The 13,225-nt window shown below is 45.6% G+C and overlaps 1 protein-coding gene across 1 annotated transcript; it reads right to left on the bottom strand.

Moving 5' to 3' along the window:
* Positions 1 to 9,047: 9,047 nt before the first annotated feature.
* Positions 9,048 to 13,012, bottom strand: LOC142455357 (ferritin light chain-like). The gene is made up of 3 exons (XM_075557155.1): positions 12,991 to 13,012; positions 10,386 to 10,781; positions 9,048 to 9,079 (listed from the first exon to the last, which is right to left on the bottom strand). The coding sequence occupies exons 1-3, from the start codon at positions 13,010 to 13,012 to the stop codon at positions 9,048 to 9,050; spliced, it is 450 nt and encodes a 149-aa protein (XP_075413270.1).
* Between the last annotated feature and the right edge of the window lie 213 nt (positions 13,013 to 13,225).

The following is a 13,225-nucleotide window of genomic DNA, read 5'->3' on the forward strand; positions in this document are numbered from 1 at the left end:
AATAAAATGCAATGAACTGCATTTGGCATCACTGCATGTGCTGCTTCCGTCTAAAGAGGAACTTATGGACTAGTATCAGACCTATGGGCTAATATCTGACTTATGAACTTGATCTGGACTGAGCTGGGCTGTTTTCTCAATATACAATTGTTCTCTGACATAAAGCTCTCTCTTACACACATATGAGTGTCTCTGAATTTACTTCTCTAGTCAACCGGTCTAACGCAGCCTATTACCCCATCTATTAATACATTGTCAATTGTCAATCTCCTTGAGGATACCACTGTACAGTGTACCGTGGAGATAGTGACAAGAATGTAAGGTTTGGAATCACTCATTGAGGCGGTACTAAGTAGGGTCACGGCGAGAACTAGCTATATCTCTGCTCTTCTCTAGAAATAGCCCTAAATCCCAGAAGTGAAACCTGAGTGGCCACATCTCTTATTTGATCCTCCCTGGTTCTTCCTTAGCCTACTTAGGGCCCTAGGACAGTCTAAACGAACCTATGAAGCTTGGAGACTGTTGGTGTTCCTGTTGGCCGATAGTTGGAGAGATTGAAGTCAACAGGCAGAGAAGAGAAACAAGGTAGTCTGAAAAACCCAACAGCCTCAAGGCGTCACTGCCCGGTATCCTTAGAATAAACACTATCATTACCCTAACAAATAAATAGATAAAATGCATGTTAGAAAAAGGAAGAACACTCAAGAAAAAAATGTAAGCTTTCTGTTGCAATCTTGAAAGATTCTATGCTTCCTGTATCTACTGAATGATGCAGGAAGCATCGAAAGAATATGGAAAGAATATACAGAGTCACTGTACCAAAAACAACTAGTCAATATCCAGCCATTTCAGGAGGTAGCATGTGAGCAAGGACAAACGCACTGGAGGAAGAAGTTCAAGCTACACTGAAGAAACTGTCGGAATACCAATAGAAACGTTTCCATGAGCTGATGAAGCACTGGAAACACTCATCTATACCAGGGATTTTGAAAACCAGCTACTAAGCCAACAGACTGGAAGAAATCCATATTTGTATCCATTAAAAAAAAAGTTGACCGAACAGAAAACTCGGATTATAGAACAATGTCATTAATGTAACATGCAAGTAAAATTTTGCTGAAGATCATCCAACAATGCTTGCAGTAGTACACTGACAGTGGCTGCTAGAGGTTCAGGCTGGATTCAGGAGAGGACGTGGGACAAAGGACATCATTGTTAATGTCAGATGGATCTTGACTCACAGCAGAGAATACAGCACACATGTTTACTGATGTTTTACTGACTGTGCTAAGGCATTCAACTGTGTGCATCATAAATTATGGACAGCGTTGAGAAGAATGGGAATCTCAGAACACTACATGGTGCTTATATGGAACCTGTATATGAATCAAGAGGCAGTGTGTAAACAGGACAATGGAATCCTAAATGGTTTAAAATCAGGAAAGGTTTGCTTCAGGGTTGCATCCTTTCACCAGGCTTATTCTTTCAGTAGGCTGAGCAAATAATCAGAGAAGCTGGATTATATGAAGAAGAATGTGGCATAAAGATTGGAGGAAGGCTTATTAACAACCTTTGATATGCCGATGACACAGCCTCACATGCTGAAAGTGAGGAGGACTTGAAGCAGTTGCTGATGAAGATCAAGGACTGCAGCCTTCAGTCTGCATTACCAGTCAGTGTAAAGAAGACCACATCCTCACAACTGGTTAACGAGGTAACATCATGATTAATGGAGAATATATCGAAATTGTCAAGGATCTCATCTTGCTTGGATCCACAATCAATGCTCATGGAAGCAATGGTCAAAAGGGATTAAACTATACATTGCTTTGGGTACATCTGCTGCATCAAACCTCTTCACAGTGTTGAAAAGCAGAGGTGTTACTTTGAGGACTAAGGTGCATCTGACCCCAGCCATGGGATTTTGAATTATTTCATATGCACGTGGAAGTTGGACATGGATGCATCTGAACTATGTTGCTGGTAAAGAATATTGAAAATACCATGGATTGTCAAAAGAGCAAATAAGTCTGTTTTGGAAGGAGTACAGCTAGAATGCTCTGGAGAGGCAGGGATGGGAGACTGTGTCAAACGTACTTTGGACATGTTGTCAGGAGAAGCCAGGCCTTGGGCAAGGACATCAGCCTTAGGAAAGTAGAGGGTCAGCAAAAAAGAGGAAGGCCCTCAACAAGATGGGCTGATGCAGGGGCTGCAACAATGGGCTTAAACAACACAATAGTTGTGAGGATCATGCAGGACCCGGCAGAGTTTCCTTCTGTCCTGGGAAAAACATGCTGTACAGTAGAGCTGCTTCCCCGGCACTGAACAGCAACAACAACTGGAGCATAAGTCAAGACAACCAGCCAGTCCACATCAGCACTCGCATGGCTGCTGGGAGCATTTTATCTAGCCTCTTCATGGCCCGGCGAGAAGTCCCGAGACTCGGGCTGGGAAAGCAACCTCAGTGTCACAATTACTGGCAAGTAAGTGACCGGTCTGGGATTGGCTCCAAGTCGCCTAGCTTGCCAGGGGGAATGAAGACTCACTTTGGTCAACCACCTAGTTTTCACATGAGGCAATTGTCCTCTCTGACCCAGGAATGACCACATGTAATTCTCCTTTTAAAATTAAGAAAGTTTTAATTTTAATATATTTTTAATTTTTGTTGTTACTGAGTTTTGGCATGCGAGAGGGCATCACAAAGCTCATGGAAATAATGGAACGGAAAGCTAATGGACTTGTTGCACACGTACAGGTTGTTGACCTGGAGTACATTCTCTGAGTCGTGCACTCTTTCTCCCCCTCCTTATCGGGGTTGTTCTCCCCCATATAAATATAAACCTGCTTCCCACTCAGGTTCCTATCTAATCTTTCAAGTGGCTGTTGTCTATTTGACCCCATACAGATACTTCTTAAGAGCCCACCAGGCTCACGGCTCATTACTCAGACCCAACCAAACTCACAGCCACGGAGTCTGTGCCGACTCATAGCGACCCTGTCAGGCAGGGCAGAGCTGCTCCTGGGGGTTTCTGAGACTGCAGTTCTTTAGTGGAGGAGCCGGTCTTGGCACTCTCTCACATTCAATACTAGCTAAGCGGAACTATTGCTGGGTTTTAGGACAACTTCACAGGATACCTTTGGTTTAAGTTGTAGCGTCCCACTTTGGAATAACAAACACTACCATTCATCAAAGATCAGCAATGTGCTGGGCAGATGCGCCCTGTATTTACATGATATCATATCTCTAATCTTGATAACAACCCTCCAAGCCAAGTATTGCTAACCCTATTTTTCAGATGGGAAAATCAGCTCAGAGCGGATGAGCAACTTGCTCAGGTTTCTACAGGAAGTGGCCGCGTTGGAATTTGAATTTTGCCAGACTTTGAACTGGTTGCTCCCTGTTCAGTCATAACAGAGGACGTGAAACGGGAACAGATATGAATTTTCAAGTTGGGGTTGAAGCCGGGTGATAACTGGAACTGGAAAAATTATAAGTGGACACTTAGTTATAAACTTACTCTCCTTCAGAAAGAGGAAGGGCACCAGGTATATTGCCCAACAGTCAAATCTCTTGATCAGGAGAGCCGGGCTCAAACATGGCCACTCTGACTGCGTATCATTCTCTACCTTCTTGCCACAGTTTCAACTCCCCCGTCAGGCTCCTTCAGGGGTTCCCCATACCTCTTCTGAGTCTCCTATTCCAACTTCGAACCATAGATTTTCTCATTTTGGTTATTGTTCTGCTTCATCCAAATTTAAAAAACTTAGGTCTATTCTGATTTCACTTCCTTGGCCATGACTGAACTGCTTGGAAGGGCCTAGGAGAAGGAAAGATGAATTCTTTCTCAGACGGAAATGACTCTCTCTTTTTAAGAGAAATTAATGGCACCATGGAAACAATGTCTTTTCTTCAGGTCCTGGCACACATCTGTACCGTGTAGAGAAGCCAGTTTTCCATCACAGACTACGGGAGTGAAAGAAGACAAGCAGTGAATGGGTTGTAAGTTTTCCTGTAAGGATGGATATAGAAAGTGCCTGCTTTCTGCATTATAATTATAAAAAGGTCGTTTCCACATTTGGTGGGCACCATCCTAATCCCAAAGTTGCAGAAGTCAGGCACACTGTCCCTGTAATTGAAGCTTGATGTTCAGGAATGAATTACAACCATTTTGGAGCATCTAGGACTGAAGAGTTGGTGTCTTTGAGTGATGGTGTTGGCAAAGAATATTAGATATACCACAGACTGCTCGAAGATTGAATAAAAAGAATATATGTCTTGGAAGAAGTACAACCAGAATGCTCCTTAGAAGTGAGGATTATGGAGGGGGGGAAATGAGCTGATATCAAGGGCTCAAGTAGAAAAAAAACATTTTGAGGATGTTGACAACAAATGTACAAATGTGCTTGGCACAATGGATGTAGAGACCATTGTGATAAGAGTTGTATGAGCCCCCAATAAAATGATTTTTTTTAAAAAAAGAAGAAGTGAGGATTGCAAGACTTTGTCTTGTGTACTTTGGACATGGTGTCAGGACAGACAGGCCCCTGGAGAAGGACATCAGACTTGGTGAAGCACAGTGTTATGGATACATCGACACAGTGGCTGCAGCAAGGGGCTCACACACAGCAAGGATTGTGCGGGAGGCACAGGACCGGGCAGTTTTTCCTTCTCTCTGAATCAGAAGTGAGTTCATGGCACTAACAACCCCAGGGTTTGGGTTTTGTTACTCCTGGAATCTATTTAGACACCTATCTCCCTGCTCCTGCCCCACAGGTCTATCTCTGAATATCGCAAAAGAGTGAACAAAAAGACAGCGATATCATTTTATCAGGTACTCGTGTTGTGCTATGTGCTGCTTCATTGTTCGTACAGGAATGGTCTAATTTTGTCCTCCCCACAGCCTTCAGAGGTGGGTACTGTTATTACATCCATTTTACAGAGGAGGAAACCAATGCTTTGGAAGGTGAGACCATCTGTCCACGGGCACAGAGTGAGTGAATGAGCAGGGACTTGGCGAAGGGCCTGCACAAGGACTATATCTGTATCCTGACGCATGGTGCTAAAACCTGGAGCCTCTACACAGATGCTGATGGAGACGTCATTTGCATTGAAGTATACGTATCGGACTCCTTCCTTCACTTTGCAGGTGGAGACTCAGGGTATCACCAGGTGTGGGTTATTCCAATACAAATGAGATGCTCATTCCAACCTCTCTGCTCTTCCCATCAGCGAAAGAGCCCCCTGACAGATACACAGCATCAGCAGGTGTTCTATGGGCCAGCATCTGGAAAGGAGAGCTGTTTTATTTAAATGCTTTAACTGCATTCAAGGGGACCTTGAAGGACTCTGAAAACCCTGCTGGCTTGTCTCTGTGTACCCAAACTCCCTTGGCGACTGTGAATGGTCTTGTGTGTGTGTGTGGAGGAAGAGAGAGAGAGCAAGAGAGAAGTTAGTGGGGTTTTTTGTTTCAAGGTGGGTTGGACACATAGCTGCACGAACTTCCAACCTTTTAAAGCTCCCCCTGGTTCTGGAAGTGGTAAAAGCATGACAATAAAAATCCGCTGATAGGAAAATTGCTGGCCAATCCGTTCCCAAGGCCACGATTAAGGGAGAAAACTTGGAACCAATACTTGAGCTTTTTCTTTCTTTTTAGTTGTTTTGCGTTTCTTTCCCCTCTAAACCTAGGACATGCATCTCCATCAATCTGGTAACAGCATAGACCCGGGTTGTGGCCAAGAGCCAGCACAGGGGAGTTTCAGCCCCACTGAGGTAATGTACTTCAAGACCTGGGAAATGTTACTTAACCTGCCTGTAGCCTAGGGTCCAAATAAGTGGAAGCTAATTGTCGTGCCAAGAACTAGTCACACATGAGGGTTAGAGACCATGAACTAGTTACACGTGAGGTTTCGAGACCATGAACTAGTCACATGTGAGGGTTAGAGACCATGAACTAGTTACACGTGAGGGTTAGAGACCATGAACTAGTTACACATGAGGGTTAGAGACCATGAACTAGTTACACGTGAGGGTTAGAGACCATGAACTAGTCACACGTGAGGGTTAGAGATCATGGACTAGCCACATGTGAGGGTTAGAGACCATGAACTAGTTACACGTGAGGGTTAGAGACCATGAACTAGTTACACGTGAGGGTTAGAGACCATGAACTAGTTACATGTGAGGGTTAGAGACCATGAACTAGTCACACGTGAGGGTTAGAGACCATGAACTAGTCACACGTGAGGGTTAGAGATCATGGACTAGCCACATGTGAGGGTTAGAGACCATGAACTAGTTACACGTGAGGGTTAGAGACCATGAACTAGTCACACGTGAGGGTTAGAGACCATGAACTAGTTACACGTGAGGGTTAGAGACCATGAACTAGTCACACGTGAGGGTTAGAGACCATGAACTAGTTACACGTGAGGGTTAGAGATCATGAACTAGTTACACGTGAGGGTTAGAGACCATGAACTAGTCACACGTGTTGGTTAGAGACCATGAACTAGTTACACGTGAGGGTTAGAGACCATGAACTAGCCACACGTGTTGGTTAGAGACCATGAACTAGTTACACGTGAGGGTTAGAGACCATGAACTAGTCACACGTGAGGGTTAGAGACCATGAACTAGTCACGCGTGAGGGTTAGAGACCATGAACTAGTTACACGTGAGGGTTAGAGATCATGGACTAGCCACATGTGAGGGTTAGAGACCATGAACTAGTTACACGTGAGGGTTAGAGACCGTGTGCCTTTGGCGTGTCTTCGGGGAGAAGAATTGTTGCGGTCGCATGGAGTTATTATCCATGAAATGCCACAACAGACACTTCCAACCGCTTTGGATGAGAAACTATTCTTAGTCCTATTTAGTAGTGTCCAGTAGGATAGTAAAAATTTCAAGCACTCCTGTGACTAAAATTGAAATGGCTATCACTTCCCTGATCATGTCCAACAAGAGGTGGAGGATATAATTTAGTCTTCATTTGTGTCCGGGCTTTATATACCAGCTGTACCATACCACTTGCATTGGTTCTGACTCGTGGTAACCTCATGTATGTCAGAGTAGAGGCACATAGGGTCTCATGGATGTGACTTTCTCAAAGGAAGCCATCAAGCCTTTCACTAGGAGGCAGCTCCGGGTGGGTTCAAACAACCCACTTCCTGGCGAGCAGCTGCAGTGAGTAACTTTTAACCCCTCAGGCTGCCCAGGGCTTCCTCTATATTATGTTGTGTTGTTCACTAGCTGCTGTCAAGCTTAGCTCTGACTCAGGGAGGCCCATGTAGAACAGGATCAGACCAATGTTATCCACAAGGTTTTCATGGTCTGAAGTTTGGAAATAGATCACCAGGCCTTTCTTCCTCATCTTTCTTGGTCTGGAAACTCCATTGAGAGTTGTTATGTATCACAGCAACATCCAAGCTTCCATTTACAAGTGGTGGTAGCTGTGCTGGAGGGCCATTTGACCAAGAGTGGAACCCACCATGGCCCTCATACAAGTTAGCTGGAAGGGATTAAATGGACCAAAGGGAGACTTCATAGTATCATAGTCATGCATTGGGATGCTTACCACAAGGTCAGCAGTTCAAAAACCACCGAGTATTCCTTGCAGTAGATGAAGCATTTTACTCCAGTAAAGAGTTACAGTCTCAGAAATCCACAGGAGTAGTTCTATTCTGTTCTATAGGGTCTCTATGAGTGGGATTCCAACTCAAAGGCGAAGGGGTTGGAGTTTTTAACCAGAGGGAATTCATCTTCAAATGTCTGAGGAACATCTGCCATTGAGTCTATTCCAACTCACAGTGAGCCTATAGGACAGAAGAGAACTGTCCCTTTGGGTTTCCAAGACTTTAACTCTTTAGGGGAGCAGAAAGTCTCATCTTTCTCTGGTGGAGCAGCTGGCAGGTTCGAACTGTTGATGTTCTGGTTAGCAGATGGGTGTATATCCCACTAAACAGCAGAGCCTTGCCCTTCACAGTCCCATATTGGCCCAGGGGAGCTTGATTTTTATGCTCAAGCTGGTTTGCACAAATGCAAAACAATGTCTTTGAAGTGGTACTGGGGCCAGCTGGTTAGAAGCTCTCATGTCACGATCACAGCAAAGAGAAATTTCCAGCAGGGAAATGGCTGCAAACACCAGGCTCTCTGGTCCAGAATCCCTCAGCAGTCTGCTACTCAAGCGGCCTCCCAGAGGCCTGTTCGCTGTCGTCGTTAGGTGCCCTCGAGTCGGTTCTGACTCATAGAAACACTACGTATAACACCGCCTAGTCCTGTGTCATTCTCACAATTGTTGCTATATTTGAGCCCATTGTTGTAGCCACTGTATCAACCATCTCTTTGTCCTCTTCAATCGTCTCCTTCTTTTTTGCTGCCCCTCTACTTTCCCAAGCGTGATGCCCTTCTCCAGGGGTTGGTCTCGCCTGATAACCTGTCCAAAGTACGTGAAGTGAAGTCTCACCATGCTCAGGTTGAAGGAGCATTTGGACTATACTTCTTCCAAGACAGATTTGTTTTGCCTTTTGGCAGAGCGGGGCATTTTCAATAGTCTTCACCAGCATCATAGTTCAAATGCATCACTTCTTCTTTGGTCCTCCTTGTCCAATGCCCAACTTTCACATGCACAACAGACAATTAAGAGGACCATGGCCTGGGTGAGGGGCACCATAGTTGTTAAAGTTGTCCTTGCTCTTCAATACTTTAAAGGGGCCCGGGGCAGCAGATTTACCCAATGGGAACTGCAAATTTTACACTGTGTTACCTGAACCTCCTTTTCAACTCCCACCTGCTGTTCATGTTTCAGAAGCCTCCAAATTGTAGACAGAAAATGCCTCGGTTGAGGGACTGATTGAATCGAGTTTCTATCTGATCACCTTGCATTTGCTTTCTATTTTCTCTCTGTTGTGTTTAAATGATGGTTGGAAATAAAGCATGCAAATATGAGCCACCAGCTGCTATTGTGGAAACAAAATGGGGATAATTATTACTTTGTATTCCAAGCAAAGGAAGGCTAGACATTCTAATTCTAGAGCTCTAAGAATGGAAGTCAGGAGAAATTCACGTTAAAGGGGAAGAGATCTGTCTGCCGGCAGAAAGGAGATCCCAAAAGTTAATGTGCCTGAGCTGTTCACATCATCCTTGAACAACACCAGCAACTGTAAACACTTGCTTCAAAAGACTTGCCTACGTTACCTTGGTCACCAACAGAACATACGTCATGCTTTTGGAACACACTGGGGTGGGCTGTGTCTATTTTCCGGATGTTTTGAGAGGGACTCCTAAGTTTAAATCACTGGTGAAAGTTACAGAACCAAAAATTAAACTGCACATGTATGCGTTCTCGTGACTTTGGTTCGGAAAGTCACTTTCAAATACAGATGGTCTCCCAATGAAGGCCACAAAAGGCTTGTTTCCATAGGGATGTTTATTCTCCTCTCCATGACTGCTATTTCACTGCTGGTTCTAATGTCTAATGTTCTAATTCAAATGTATCAATTCTTCTTTGATCCTCCTTATTCAATGTCCAACTTTCACATGGATAACAGATAATTGAAAGTACCATGGTCTGGGTTGGGGGCACCTTAGTTGTTAAAGTCCTCACGCTTCAATACCTTGAAGGGGTCTTGGGCAGCAGATTTACCCAAAGCAATGAACTGTTGCACTAAAGACCTAAATTAATACAACTTCACAACAGACAACCCAGACCAATGAGCTAGGTGGGTTCTGGGAGCCCAAACAGTCCAACCTCCCCAGTAGGTAAAGGTTCCTCGTCCCAAGGTTTATTGTGTCAACTAGGCTTCCATAGGAATATGTGGGTGGAGTTTAATCAGGTTGCAGCTTGATTGGAGGATGATGAGATAAATGGCTTTCCAATGCCAGTCCCCTTCCCCTTTCTCCCTGGTGATAGGACCAGTGATCTGCTGCCTGAGCTAACCCTTTTCCTGATCCATGTGCTACGCTACTGTGGGCTGAGCTAACCCGTGGCTTGTGTTGCCTTGCCTTGAGGATCCATTGAGACCTGCTTTACCAAGCTTCCTGAGGGTCCATTGGACGACTTCCCTAAGTTTCCGAGCTGCTGGCCTCTGCAGTGCCTCAACTTCTCATCTTCTTGCTGTTACTGCTCCACCCTGCGTGTCCTGCCTGAGGGCAGACTCTGCCGTCTGCTTCCCCCCCTTTTTTTTTTTTTGCTGCGAAAGTAAGGCTTATTGTTTCTGTTTGGTCCATGGTTTGGAAGAAGGGATCCAGGGCAGTGACCCTGCGGCTGGAGGGCAGGTTCTTGCAGAGGGGCTAAGGCTGGCAGGATGAGCCAGAGGGTCCTTTGCAGGTGGCTGGGCAAGGTAGGCTCCTAGTGAGTTTGAAAGGGGCCTCTTGAAGAGATCCTCACGCAGCCCGGCCTGGGGGCTGGCCAGCCTGAGGGGGTTAGTCAGGTGGTTGCCCATCTTCTGGAGGAGTTTCACCTCCTCATCCAGGAAGTGGTTCTCCAGAAAGTCACAGAGATGGAGGTCTGTGTGAGTGGACCCCACGGCATGCAGGTCCAGAAGGGCCTGGTTGAGGTTCTTCTCCAGGACCAGTGCAGCTTCCTTGATGTCCAGGAAGGTGGGACGGCTGCCGAGTGGGTTCTGTAACTTCAAGAGACACTTGGCCCCCTGGCACTTCTCCTTCAGCAGCTCTCGGTAGCTTTGGTAGGTCCCGCCTTCCAAAGCCACATCACCGCAGTCAAAATAGAAGCCCAGAGAGACCTGCAGACGCAGGTTGACCAGACGGTTGATGCTGGTCTCAGCTTCGGCAGAATAATTTTGACAGATCTAAGAGCTCAAGATTGGTCGAAGGTACCAATTTAGAGGTAGCCACACACAAAATAAGTCAGTGTTAGCTCATGCCTTAAGAGGGGGTGACCAAGAAGACGGTCCGGTGGTTACGCCTAAGAAGGAAACTGGAGTGTGGTTGAAAGTCAGAGGAAGGGAGTCCCCGGGCCTGTTCCGTCCAAACACTGTTGAAGCAAGACGCAGATCCAGGGGGGCACTAGGCGAGCTTCCCTGTCTGCTTCCTTGACCTTGGACCAGCAGCACACATGAGTCAAAGGACTTTCAGTATATTAACTATTCCACAAAAGTGAGTTGAACTGAGCCCTGTGTACTGCTGTGCGGACTATTTAGCTATTATGTTCCTTCTTGCTGTATAAATCTATCATCTATCTATCTATCTATTTATCTATCTATCTATCTATCTATCTATCTATCTATCTATCTATCTATCTATCATCATAAGTGTCCTAGTTTTGTTTCTCTAGAGAACCCTGTCTAACACATGAGGAAATCTGACGTGGTCAGGCAAGACCAGAAAGGAAATTCCTCAGCCTTGCCAATACAAGAAAGTTTCTCAAGTGCAGGGAATACTATTTGGAAAACACGCGCTGGTGCATTTACCTCTGTAGCATTCAGCCACGTGTGGGCACAGAGAGAAGCTATCGGCCAGCGGCACACTGTGACGGCTCCTTCAGTCTCATCGCTTGGAAAGGTGCCTCCTTCAGAAATATACAACTCACTGCCATGGAGTCGATGCTGACTCAGCCGCCTACAGGACAGGGTAGAACTGCCCCTGGAGGTAGACCTGTAGACACTGTAGCTCTGTCCGGGAGTCGAAAGCCTCAACACTTAACCCTGACCTTGACGCCAGCAGCCCAACGCATAGCCCACTGAGCCACTATGCCGCTTGGCATGTAGGAAGTGCCCAATGACCCCTACTTACTACATTATTAGAGGAAGCGTACCTGCTCATTACGGACTAATGAAAGTTCATTAAGGTTGGGTTTAATTAAGGAACATATGCCTTGAGCATTATGCTCTTAAAACTAATCAGAGGTTTCCTCTCACTATCCCAAAGCAGAACATTCCTACAAAATCTTTTAGAAACTGAAATGGCATAAAACGAAGAAGCAATTACCATCCATGTATGTGGGGGAAAGTTTTAGACATTCTCAGGCCCCCCAAAAAACCTGCGTTGTATGGTATGTGAATTATATGTCAATAAAACGGTTTTAAATTAAAAAATAACCTCTAAATCAACCCAAATAGCCCATTTAAAAACTAAAATAACAGTAATGTGTCACAAAAGCCGGAATTATATACTAAATGCGCAGCCTGTGTAAAGCAGAAACAGTGTATGTACAGACTGGTTGCCGGGAAGGGGCCCGGCCGCCATCTGGCATCGCAAGCTGTGTGCTGTCTCTTTAACAGCTTGCTGCAAAATGCAGTCTGAAGCTGGTTGAGCGTTTCACGCTCCTTGGACTTTTCGCAAATAGCAAAACAGGTCCCAGTGAAGGTCTGGTGAGCTTTCAAAAAGTGGGAGAGAGGCGCCCATTGGCCAGAGCCACCTGAACGCATCCACCTGAAAGCATCAACAGGAACCTGATGGGGCGGTGAGCTTGTGTCCGACAGGGAAGAGCAATCGCACCAGTGCAAGCCTTCAGTCAACGTCACCAAAGTGTATCTACCGAGAGTGCTGAAGTGTTAGCTGTGTGCATTCTCAACAACAGCAGATAACGTATCTGTTGAATTATAGTAAGACCTGAGTAGGCAACCCGAATTTGTAATATGAACCAGTCAGAGGTGAAGGCTATTCTTTAACGTGATGGCCGTAAGGGAGACATGGTCCCATTTCCAAACCAAGCACAGCGGCCTTCGGCAGATTTACTTTGACCAAAACAGCTACCACCAGACGCCTCCGATCCACCTGGGTTGCCTCCAAGTTTGTAATTACAGTGAAGCTTTTTATGGCGGCCCAAGCCACCCGTCCCCACTTCTCCTCGGCCAGAATGCCTTTGGGAAATGGCATGGTTACAGACGACACAAATCGTTATGGTGACGGAGAACCCTGATCCTAGGGAAACTACGAATGGGAAAGGAAAGGCAGCCTGACTTCCGTGCATTGTCAAGTTCTGAGTTATGAGCTCCCTCCACTCAGCTTCCTTGGGCAGGTCTTCAACCCACCTTTTACTTCATACTCTGACATAGCAGCTAATCAGGACAAGGATTTAAAAATCATTTTATTGAGAGCTCTTACAATGCCATTACAATCCATACATCAATTGTATCGGGCATGTTTGTGCATATGTTGCCATCATTCTTTTCTAGACAGTTACTTTCTATTGAGCCTTTGGCATCAGCTCCTTTTTTTGCCCTCTCCCCTCCCCCCCGTGACCCCTTGATAGATTGTAAATGATTA

Source organism: Tenrec ecaudatus, chromosome 8 (assembly GCF_050624435.1).
Source record: "Tenrec ecaudatus isolate mTenEca1 chromosome 8, mTenEca1.hap1, whole genome shotgun sequence".
NCBI classification, from domain to species: domain Eukaryota; kingdom Metazoa; phylum Chordata; class Mammalia; order Afrosoricida; family Tenrecidae; genus Tenrec; species Tenrec ecaudatus.